We start from the raw sequence: 12,470 nt of genomic DNA, 5'->3' as shown, positions 1-12,470 counted from the left end.
TATCCCTAAAGTGTTCCAAATGCCAATTTTTTCTCAAGGAGGTAGAGTATTTAGGTCACGTGGTAAATGAACTCGGTATAACACCCACAGAGGAAAATGTGACTGCCATATTGAAGGCAAGAACTCCATCAACTGTAAGGCAAGTAAGGAGGTATTTGGGAATGATCAACTTTTATAGGAAGGTCATTCCCGAATGCTCAAAACTGATGGAACCTATAGTCAGACTCACAAAGAAGGGAAGAAAATTCGAGTGGGGAAACGAACAGCAGATTGCTCATCAACGCTTAAACCTGGCTCTAACTAAGTCACCTGTTCTGACCTATCCCAAACTGGGTAGGGATTTTTATCTCTCTGCTGATGCTTCCAACGAAACAATCGCCTCCGTTGTAGAGCAGAAAGAGAAAGAGGGGTTTAGACCGATTGCCTTTATCAGTAGGAAACTTTCATCTTCTGAGATAAATTACTCAGTAATAGAAAAGGAAGCCCTTGCCATTGTTAATGCATTAAGAAAGTTCAGGTATAACATCTTAGGTATAACACAAGATAAGATGTTTAGGACAACATCTTATCTTGCGTTCTGATCACAAACCATTGTCGTTTATATCCTCAATGAAGGACAAAAATCAGAGAATCATTAGGTGGGCTCTGGAGATGCAAGAATTTGACTTGGAAATAAAATACATCCCTGGCTCAGCAAACGTGGCTGCTGACTATCTATCCAAATCTCTGGATGTTGCACATGATAGTGATGTCATTCCTTGTGAAGAGGTAATTTTCCCTATATACAGAGAAAAAGGGAGAGGAAAAGGGGGAATCAATTCTTTAGAACAACAAGTATGGGATAAGTCTCGCATAATCGAATATCACCAAAAATTTACCAATACTAAAGTTATTTCTCCCCTTAGTATCCCTAATATTTGTATTATACTGTGCCTTTTGGGATATTTAGTTTAAGATATTATATGCAAAAACAAGGAGAAAGAACTAAAATATGTCTGAAAGTGAAACAATGTTGCAGTCGTGACACTTTATCTCGTTTCTTAACACATTAATTTCTCGCATGATTTGGTTCGTAATTTTTCAAGTGGTGCATTGGACAGCAATTTCAGACAACTGTTTTATCATTGGACAAAAGGTTTATTAAATTCCTTAACATGGTACAATTCAAATTTTAGTTATTACTCAATTCAATGCTATACTAAATATTTACAAACTGACATTAGCTTATCATAAATAATTAAGCTATGATCCTATAATGGGTATTACGATCATGCCGCCATACACATTCAACACATAACTTCATATGACATGGACATATAAGATTAATTCACACTATTTAACTATCCAAACTTAAGTAGCTTAACTAAACCATTCACTGCACTAACACACAACTATGACATTTAAACTTTCTTATACAATATAATAGATATGCAAAATTCTCAGGACATTTAATTACTCATATAACATTAACACTAGCCAGCTTACTTTCAATATATTCTGTCAGATACTAAAGTCCTAGTATTGTTTTCTTGGTCACTTCAACAGTTCAGTATTAGAATGATGATAACTAATACAGACAAATCTTAGTTAACACGAGATATAATTTACAGTACCTTTCTTTCCTGAGTTTTCCATATGGGCCTCTATCTTTTTCTGATTGAAGTATAACCTCTCTGATAATCTGCTTCTCCTATGTTCCCTTTTGAATTGAACTTTGCCTACGCGGTCTTTACCTTTCGTTATTCAGGACACACTTTGAATCGTCTAAATAACGGCTGTGCAACTCGTGACGTGGATATTGATTTCTTTACAGCTTTCCCTTTTTCGTGGTTGTCACTGAAGTTGAAACAAAAAATATGCTTTCCTTTTTCCATGACTATATGGCATTCTTCACTTCTTACATAGGAAATGCGGAACCAAAATTCCGCTCACTTTTGTTTCCGTGTTGTGATGAAGGAGATATAACCCCAATCTCGCCACTCAGGAAAACACCGTGAAATCCATACGAAGGAGCTCGCGAAGAACTCTCCTGGAACAGAACCAAAAACCAAAACCAAAAAGGTCTAAAAGCCTAAAAGTCCCTGTGTGTGGGGGGGTGGGGGGTCCAACCCTTTTATACTTGCTCTCCTAACAGCACCTTCCTTAACTTCTTTTCTCCATCCCTACTTGATTTTACTTCACCGACCAATTAGGGTGGCATTTTTCTGCCAAACGTCCTTTGGTCGGCGAGCCCGTAACGATGTCTCAATCCGGGAATCGGCCCTGAGCAATAGTCTGTTGTTTTTCTTTTGCTCGCCTCTAACTTAATCCCCTTTCTAAAATTTCTCTATGAATTTACTTAATATTTTAATCTCTAGCCTCTCACATACCATCTCTTATGACTAATCCTTTTCTGTCTTATTTAGTTAAATTTTCTTTCTTATATCATATCACAACATTAATATATTCTTTCTTTTTTGTTAGTTAGTTCAACAAACACCTTTATATATTATTGGATGCAAGAATATTTCTTTTTCTTTTAAATAATTCATCTATTATCTTTTATGCAGGGTTTTTAATTTATTTATTCTTCATGTTACACCATGATAGCTGAGAATTCTACATTCTTAAGATATCAGGTGTAAGAATAGGATACTTGCTCTCCTTGGACAAAGCAATGGTTCCTACCTGAAAATATAGCCTTCTTCCACTTCTCAACAGTCCAATCTTTGTATACTTTTACCCACGGTTGTTTCTTTTTTGGTCTGTGAGTAGTCCTCCCTACTTCCAACAATCTTCGAAGGACTGTCATCAAAGGCTTGAAATGTGGAAAGGCAGCAGGAGTAGATGATATTCGACCAGAAATGCTGAAGTATGGTGGTATAAGAGTCTTACAGTGGCTGCACTGCATAGTACAGAAAGCCTGGACAGAGGGACGAATTCCCGATGATTGGAGTAGATCTCTCATAGTACCCATATATAAAAAGGGAAATAAAACTGAATGTGAGAATTACAGAGGTATTTCCCTACTGAGTGTTCCTGGCAAGATCTATGCAAGTATACTTGAGAAACAGTTGAGAAGAATTGTGGAAGAAAAGCTTGGTGAAGAACAAGCTGGATTCAGTCCAAATAGAGGCTGTCAGGATCAGATCTTCACTTTACGACAAATAGTCGAGAAAGCATGGGAATACAACAAAGATCTGTATTTAAGTTTTGTCGATTTGGAAAAGGCTTATGACAAGGTGCCAAAAAAGAAGCTATTCAATACGCTGCAGTTATATGGTGTCAATGGGGCATTATATCAAGCAATACTTAGTCTTTATTTGAGTTGTAAGTTAGCAGTTAGAATTGAAGTAAGTACAGGAAGATGGTTTAATGTTAAATCTGGTGTGAGACAAGGATGTACATTATCCCCTCTGTTATTCATTATCTATATGGATCACATTATGAAGGAATGTGGTATTAAACCTGATATCAAAATTGGAGATGTTAATGTCAGCTCTTTGCTTTATGCGGATGATGTTATACTTCTAAATAAATCTGCTACAAGTCTGCAAGATTCTCTGACTAAATTGAATAGCTGTTGTAATGGATATGGTATGAAGGTCAGCAATAAAAAGACAAAGACAATGAAAATAGGCAGAATCATTGAAAATGTCAACTGTGTTGTGAATGAAGAACCTGTGGAACAAGTAAAACATTTCAGCTACTTAGGCACGATTTTTACTGAAGATGGTAAATTAAATATAGAAATAGACAACAGAATCAGCAAAGCTGGTATGGTGGGAAGTCAACTGAATAAATTCATATGAAATAAGAAAGCAATTAGTTGGAACACTAAATTAGCTGTATACAAGACAGTGTTCAAACCAGTTTTCAAACCAGTTGGATCTGAGAGCTGGGTCAGAAGTAAAACACTTGACCAAAGACTAGAGACCGCAGATATGAGAGTCCTGAGAAAGATTAGAGGCGTGAACAGATGGCATCAATGGCAATATCATTATTAAAAATGAAAATATTAGGAAAGAACTTGACATTGTCAGCATCCAGGAATGCGTTAGCAGAGCTAATCTCAGGTGGTATGGTCACTTAAATAGAATGGGAGAGGAAAGATTAGCAAAACAAGTGTTCTCTGCCAGGTTGGCAGGAAAACGACCCAGAGGAAGACCAAGATATAGGTGGATTGATACGGTACAAAGTGCCTTAGACGATAGAAATATAAGATCTGATAATGTTGGAGTCTTGACAAGTAACAGACGGATTTGGAGGAAAATTGCAGATAGGAAGTTAGTAATGATGTAATTTTTTCATGTAGTACTGTCATATCCTGTACACCCCTTGAGGATACATGGCAGGAATTTGATGATGATGATGATGATGACATAATTTATATTGTGGTTTTGATCACTTTTGATATGTATTTCTTTTATTATTCAAAGCCTGCATTGAATCCTAGGACTTTATGGAGGTGCTTGAATAATAGTAAGAAATTATTTAAATTGAACTGAATCACTGAATAATAATAAGAAATACAGATCTTCAAACACATCAGATTATGCCCGTGTAAAAGTTTGCACTATTGTCATGTGGGCATTCAAAATGTAATTCAACAGGATGGGATGGCTGGCTCTTTTCCCCCCAAAGTATGTAGAATCTGTTAATCGCATGTTTTCTGGATGTCTGCATGTTATACAGAATCAAAAAAACTAAAGAATCTGCAGAGAAAACCTCATTTACAATTCATGAAACAAAAAAAAAAAAAAAAAGTCCTTGCACCTTTGATACCATCCCCTTACTGAATTTCCAGGAAAGATCCACTGTTGTATTCTATACTACTCATTCATCTTGTACAGGAGTGCAAGTTAGTTCTCTACATCAAAAGAACTGAACATCAATAAAAGGAGACTCAATGACTATAAGGAGTATCAATGGAAAGGAAATCTAACTTGCAGAACAGCAGGCAAAGTACCATGTGGATGCAATAGATGTACAGTGGGTACCCTCTGTCGATGAGTCTTTACAACTCCTTGGAGGTGTCCCAAAATAAAAATAATAATTCACATTACTAAGACAATGAAGAAAAAAATAAGTGACATCTTACTAAATAATAAGTATATGATGTTATATTCAGGCAATTACAATCAAGGAAAGGAAGAAGGAGTGATAGCGTTCAACAGCAAACATAAAGATAAATTTCTTGATTTGAAGGAAGTTTCAAGTAAGTTATGTGGGCAAACATCAACATGGAGAAACAGACAATGAAACCTATTTGTGTCTATAGTCCCACAGAAGGTTCTCCTAAGAACTGGCAGAATTTTCTGAATCCTTAGAGCAGGTAGGTGACATAAAAAAAAGGGGGAAAAAAGTGGTCCATCTTGGAGATCTAAAGAGCAGAATAACAAATGAATCCCACCAGGAATATCATATAGACATGTTTTGGGAAAATTTGGAGAAAAGGACAAGGTTAATAATAATGGTAACAATCTACTGGATTTTGGTTCAAGATATAAGACTAGTCATTACTAATACCATATTCCAACATAAAAATGTGAACAAGTTTGAGTGGAGAAAAGACGCAAGAAACAAGAAAAGCCTCACTGACTATGCCAGTGTCAATAGTGATATTGTCATGCTGATTCAGGATACAGAAGTGTACAGAAGATTTCAAATTGAAAGTAACCATTGCTTGGTTTTAAGTAGGATAAAAAGGAATATCAAATTGAAAAGAACAGTATGTGATATTCATTTTTATCCTACTAAACAAGAACCAACTTTGGAGTCTCAGTGGTAAATTCTGGAGAAAACTTTGAGCAATCCAGCTAGGTAAACAAACATGTGGTGAAGTTGTCTGCAAGAATAGAAAAATAAGAACATCATGGTGGTCACAAAGAAAATTAAAGAAGCAGTCCTGGAAAAGAAGAAAGCATACCAACAATCCTTGTCAAATAAGTCAACAGATGCTCTAAAAGAATACAGAGAAAAATTTAAGAGATCTAAAATACGTGTAAAAGTAGGTAAACAAAAGTCATGGAAAAACTTTGGTAAGAATATAGAAGATAAATAATCAATAAGGTGGCAAAATGTTCTAGATGCTAAAGCTTAGAAGAAAGAGTACTATAAAAGGAATCAAAGATGTTAAAGGTAACATGAAAAATAAGGATATCCTAGATGTCTGGAGTAATTACTTTGAAAGACAGCTAAACAAAACATGCTATGACAGAACTGTAATAGAAAATTTGCAAGTGGAATGCAAAAAGGATTACATATCAATATTTGAGGAAAAGCCATCAAAATCTTGAAACGTGGAAAGGCTGGAAGAATAGTAGAAGAATTCTTGAAAAGAGGATGTGAAAAATTGTGGTAGAAAAATTTGGAGAAGAACAAGCTGAGTTCAGGCCAAATAGAGGTTGTCAACATCAGATTTTCACTTTAAGACAGTTGAGAAATGGGAATATGATGAGGATTTGTACTTAATTTTTGTAAATTTAGAAAAGGCATATAACAAGGTGCCCAGAGAAAAGCTTTCCAATATACTTCAATTGTATGAGGTGCATGGAACATTGTATAGAGCAATACATAATCTATATTTTGTTATTATTATTACGTGACACCTCCAGTGAGTCTAAAGAGTCATCGAGGGAGGACATCTACCCTACAGCTCTCCATCTCCGCCACTTAATCCACCAACTACAATCATCATCAACTACACCAATGCCCGCCAACACCACTAGTATTTTTTTGTCTGTAAATTAAAGACAATCACAAACATCCATTTGAATATTTGTGGATTCGAACCTGCAGCTTTTTTTTTTGGCTAGAGAGTGGATATGCTAACCAGTTGGCTAACAAGGCCAGCAAGTTTTAAAATTGTAAAGTAGCAGTTAGAATTGAAAGAAAAAAAGAAGGATGGTTGGTTTGCTTTAAAATCAGGGTTAAACTTGATATTAGAATTTAAGTTATCAAACTTAGCTCTTTGCTTCATGCAGATGATGTTGTACTCCTAAACACAACCAGTGCAAGTCTCCAGGGTTTTCTAACTGAATTGCGTAACAGCTGTAACAAATTTAGCAAGATCAGCTATATGAAAATTGCTTATGAAACTAGGCTGTGTATATATATATATATATATATATATATATACAGCCTCAGTATAGAAAACTTCAGCTGCATTCTCAATTGAGAACCTATAGAGAAAGTAACATATTTCAGCTATTTAGGCACAGTTTTTAGTGAAGACGGCAAATTAAATTTGAAAATAAACAACAGAATAAGCAAAGCTGGTAAGGTGGAGAGCCAGCTGAATAAATTTATATGGAATCAAGTGAGAACTTAGCCAAAACATAAAACCAGCAGTATACAAGAACAGTGTTCAAACCAGTTTTAAGTTGATCTGAAGGTTGAATTAGAAATAAAACACTTGATCAAAGAGAAAACTTAGGAGAGTAAACAGATATAGCAGTTGTAGAATCATATTAAGATATTATAAAGGAACACGACATTGCTAGCATCCAAAAATGTGTGAGCAGAAATAATTTAAAGGGGTATGGTGACTTAAACAGAATGGGAGAGAAAAGGTTAGCAAAACAGGTGTTTGATGTCAGGATGGCAGAAAAGAGACCCAGCGAAAGATCAAGATCTAGGTAGACTGATTCTGACAGAAGTACCTTAAGAGAATGAAATATTAGATACAACAATATTGGAGACTAATTGTGAGTAAAATTGTTCATAGGAAGAAAATAGTAAACTTAATCATGTTGTACTGTTGTAGTAGCCTGAATACCCCCATGAGGGTACATATCAGGAAATTGATGATGTCTACACAGAATTGAAAAAAGGAAATTAGTTGGACTTGTGAATATTAAAATCTCCAGGAAAGATGACCTCACTATTCAGGTAATTGGACTCCAGAAAATAAAGCAGAGACAGCAAATGAAAATAACAGAATCAGATAATGAAGTTTTGAACCTGAAGAACAAACAAGGATGTTAAATTGCACAAATGTACTAGCCTGAGTGACTAAGCAAATAGAATCTTTATTCTATCTAAGCTTTTTATGTGGAAGGGGAGGAGGGGGAGATGAATTAATTACAAATATGTCAGTCTATCACCACCCCACATAATAAAAGCCTGAAGTGGGTTGAAAAGGTTCCATGCTTGGTTTTTCATGGGGGGGGGGGGTAGAGTATCTAGCCATTATGAACACTCATGATTTTTCCTCTTACAAGTGGGGGTAGAGTTTTATATATTAAATCCACTAAACGTACTGCAGTTGATCAACTTGTGGGTGGGATGTACAAAGATGTCACTCTTTTGTGCAGAGAGAGCATGAAATGTCAAGAATCATTGATATGCAAATCATTGGCATCAAATTGGTAGGATGCACAATTTTTACAAGATCATCGACTCATTAATATTCTTGTCTAGAGCTCCTTCATCCCCACAATCTCTATATAATATATAATCACTGTCTGTTGTTATTTATTTTAGCATTATTAGCAATTGAATAAAAGAATAATAAAAAAAATTATTATCTTCATATAATTAAAAAAAAAAAAAAAAATATATATATATATATATATATATATATATAAATGCTTACTGTTGATGATACTGGAGGAACAGAATTTTGAGGTGGTAGAAAATGGACTGGAATTTGATGAGTTGACTGTGGTTTTTGCTAATTGATATAATTAAAAAGTTATTATTACATAATAGCAGATGTAATAAGTTGAATTAGTTATGATTTCATAGCATCAAAAATTAGTATACTTAATGCAAATTGCTTTAGCTTGATTTTTAAACCTGCTGAAGATATTTCAGAAATGCAAAAAATAATAAATTAAAGATGCCGAGAAATTATATTCTTGGTTTCATCCTTTAACCAAGTGTAAGCAAACAAAGTTTGTGAATGAAGTCATTTCAAGACTAACTTGTATACAGAGGCTAATGACTTCACATCAATGGCCTTAGCATTCCATAATGCAATGCACATATCCTTACAGACATGTATAATGCTATGCATTATGGGAAGGTCTACTACCCAGACTGGTTTCGATCTTTATAGAAGTCTCATCAATGGGAGCCAGACCCTGAACTAATTTATCTGGCTCCCACTGATGAGACCTCAATAAAGGTCAAAACCAGTCTGGGTAGTAGAACTTCCCATAATTCATAACATTATATATGCCCTGTAAGGATATGTGCACTGCATTATGGGATACTAAGGCAATTGATGTGAAGTCATCAGCCTCTGTATACAAGTTAGTCTTGAAGTGACTTCATTCACAAACTTTGTTTGCTTACACTTGGATAAAGGATGAAACCAGGAATACAAATTCTTCGCATCTTTAAGTTATAGTATTACCAAGAGAAAAACTTTCAACACGAAAAATAAGAATAACCATAATTACTCTTTTTTAGACAAATTCTTTTTTAAATTTATTCACTTTCTTTCCTTAACCAAATTTTAAAAAAATATAATCTTTAATATATAACATTAAACAAATTTTAAGACACATTTTATACTAATTACAAATTAACTTCCTAGTGCTTATTCTACTAAACTTACACATTTATCTAATCATGAACAGCCTAATAATTTTTACAACAGTGAGATTGTAACTGAGTGATCATTAGTAGTAGTAGTGTATATATATATATAAAAAAAAAAACATTCTACTTCTACTCTAAACACTAAAACTAGTTTTTTTTAGTATCTAGAGTAGCATCATTAACTTTCTCATTAATAGCACTAATAAGAGGCACAGGAGGCAAATGCAACATCCTGAAACTAATAAAATTAGCTTCAAAGCAGCTCAACAAGGCAAAAGCAAAATTGAAGTTTTTCTGCCTTTTCCAAAAAGAATGAGATTGAATGAAGCTGACAAGAAATATGCATCCCATAGTTAAGGACAAAAAATACTATTGGAAAGCTGAAGTTAACAGGATCATTCCATGCATCACTGTATCTCAGCAGACCAGACAATTTCCAATTATGAAATAAACTTTTTGAGAAGATGCAGTTATTTATTGAATAACAAACTGCAAAATAGAATTCAGATTCATTATGCCAGGCCTCCTAGGCTGTACAATCTCTCTAAAGTGCACAGACTTATATTCCACTTAGACCATTAGTTTATTCTATAAGCAGTCCTACTATAAATCAAGCAAATATCTTTCGATTTTTGGTAATTTTTGATTTTACATCCAAAACTATGAAGATTTTAAATATTTTAAAATTTTAAATATTCAGATGTAGGTCCCTTTTTCTATAAATGTTTCATCAGCTGATTTACTAAAGCAAATATTTTTTTTCAGTCATTATTAGATTATTTAGATATATAATTAAGGAAGATTAGTTTGCTTGCCAAGAAAGAGTACAATCAGATAGCAATACAGCAAAGGTTCTCTAACCTCACCTATTCTTGCATGAAATATTACATGCAGTATTATGAAGGATGATATTTCTGTAGTCTGGAACGCTTTGCCAGCAACAATTTGAACAATAGTTGAGTGGAAAGTACAGATATATGCTTAGCAAAGAAAATTAAGAGGAACTGAAAGCAGAAGCAACACAAATAAAATTGTTAAAAAGAAATGCCATCATTATCAGATATGTTATCTCATTTCCATAAATTAAGGAACAAAGAGAAAATCAACATAACTTGGGACAAAAAAAAGGGGGGGAATGAAAGTCACATATATTATATAGAAAGTTACACCAAGTCTAGTTATCATGCACAAATGAGCAGTGCAGTCAGCAGTATGCAAATCAGCCATGCCATAAAAGTCATCATTTTGGAGTGGTTTAACATTTTGTCTTTGGAGTGAGAACAAGACATATCATGATATCAAAATTCTTGGATATAGCTGTGAGACATCATTTAACTGATGAATTAAGGTTATGAGTCACCATAAGACTAGAGAATGGCCAAAATCAAATGGAGGTAGTCGGATGGTTCGCACATGAGTTGCGTTGCTCCATGAGTCAGACATACTGTGGAACCTATTCCAACAGTCACAAACAGTACCCCAGCGATACAGTGAAAGAAGGGCCATAGACAATAACCAAAGTGGGTGACTGATATCTCTGATTATCTGCTTGCCAGGACAGGACAAGAGTGTCACCCTGAATCAGCTACAATCTGATCTTGTATTGGCTACAAGAACATTAGTAGCTGCTCCCACTGTGCACAGAAGGCTTCACAAAGGTAGTCTTGTATGCCAAATGACTCATAGCAAGCCTTTATCCACACAATAACTGGACCAAGATCAGTGAAGGTTAGTATTCTTACATACAAGTCCTAATTTGCTCTACAAAGCAATACCAGTCATGCTCTGATCTAGAGAGAACAAGGGACACATTATTATCACTCTAATATCCATGAAAGGGACACTTATGTGGAGGTAGTGCAATTGTTTAGGGAGGCATCTCATTGGGTGGGTGTACCATCCTGTATGTGTTCCTAGCAGAACCATGAATGCTGCAACTTATAGAGACAAGGTCCTGTCCTATCCTGGACTTGTGTTCATCTGTATGCAGGCGTGATAGGAGAGACATTTACTCTACAAGATGATAATGCTCATCCTCGTTAAGTGAAGCTCATGGACCAATATTTTCAAGGAGAGACAACACGTATGGACTTGCCAGGCAAGTCCCTAACTTTAATCCTATCAGGCATGTCTGGGATACTCTAGGTAGATGTGTTGCTGCTCTCAGCCCCCCCCCCTCCCCAAAACCTTGAGGGAACTTAGCAGAGCTTTGCAGGAGCAATGGTTGTTATTACCTACTGAGCAATTGGACATCATTATAAATAGTATGAAATATTGTGAGTGCTGTAATTCCTGTCAAGGGTGACCATTATTGGTGGGTGCACCATTTTATGACCATTGTCTTCATGTATACATTTCTTACTGAATTAAACTATTTACTTTAAATTTTTTTGGGTATTAATTTCACATCTCATATCATACTTTTCACAGAAATGAATAAAAATTCATCATACAGTTTTTTAGTTACTGTGATTTTTCCTTAATTTATGGAAACTACTGTATAATGTCACAGTGTAATTAATACTAGCTTCCTATCAACAACTTTCTTTCAAATTAACTGGCATTTGTCAAATTCAAGAAAGTGTTTCCATATATTCTTGAATTTGACACCTGTTTTTCTAATCTTTCTTTCCTCTATAATTTGATTATAAGTGCCCATCTCAGATTAAATGTGCTTACATATTCTTGAATGCCAATAATTAAGTTTCTTTTAAACAGCTTTTAAACCAAAATAGAAAATGATGGTACAACATGACAAAATTTCATGCCTGCTGGTGCGTCGCCCAGTTAAACAAGGCCCCCGTTGTTTTCACCGGGGAACCAGGGCGAACAGCAAAAAGTCAACTACTGGAACAAATCTGAAAACAAACCCCAACTCAGAGTTAAAGATCGGTACTATCAACGTAAGAAGCCTGAATGGCAAAGAAATGGAACTAGCT

General features: G+C 34.9%; 1 protein-coding gene across 1 annotated transcript in view; it reads right to left on the bottom strand.

Annotated features, from left to right (window-relative positions):
* Positions 1–12,470, bottom strand: part of LOC150104858 (uncharacterized) — a 265,378-nt gene that overhangs the window by 144,533 nt on the left and 108,375 nt on the right. The window contains exon 5 of the mRNA XM_090395375.1: positions 8,579–8,656. Within this exon, the coding sequence (XP_090251501.1) occupies positions 8,579–8,656 (78 nt within the window). The remainder of the gene's footprint in view (positions 1–8,578; positions 8,657–12,470) is intronic.

The sequence above is a fragment of the Typopeltis vanoorti genome, chromosome 7 (genome assembly GCF_054136105.1).
Source record: "Typopeltis vanoorti isolate ZY-2024b chromosome 7, IOZ_Tvanoo_1.0, whole genome shotgun sequence".
In the NCBI taxonomy this organism is placed as follows: Eukaryota; Metazoa; Arthropoda; class Arachnida; order Uropygi; family Thelyphonidae; genus Typopeltis; species Typopeltis vanoorti.
The sequence above is the reverse complement of the archived record's forward strand: the minus strand, read 5'-3'. Positions and strand labels throughout refer to the sequence as shown.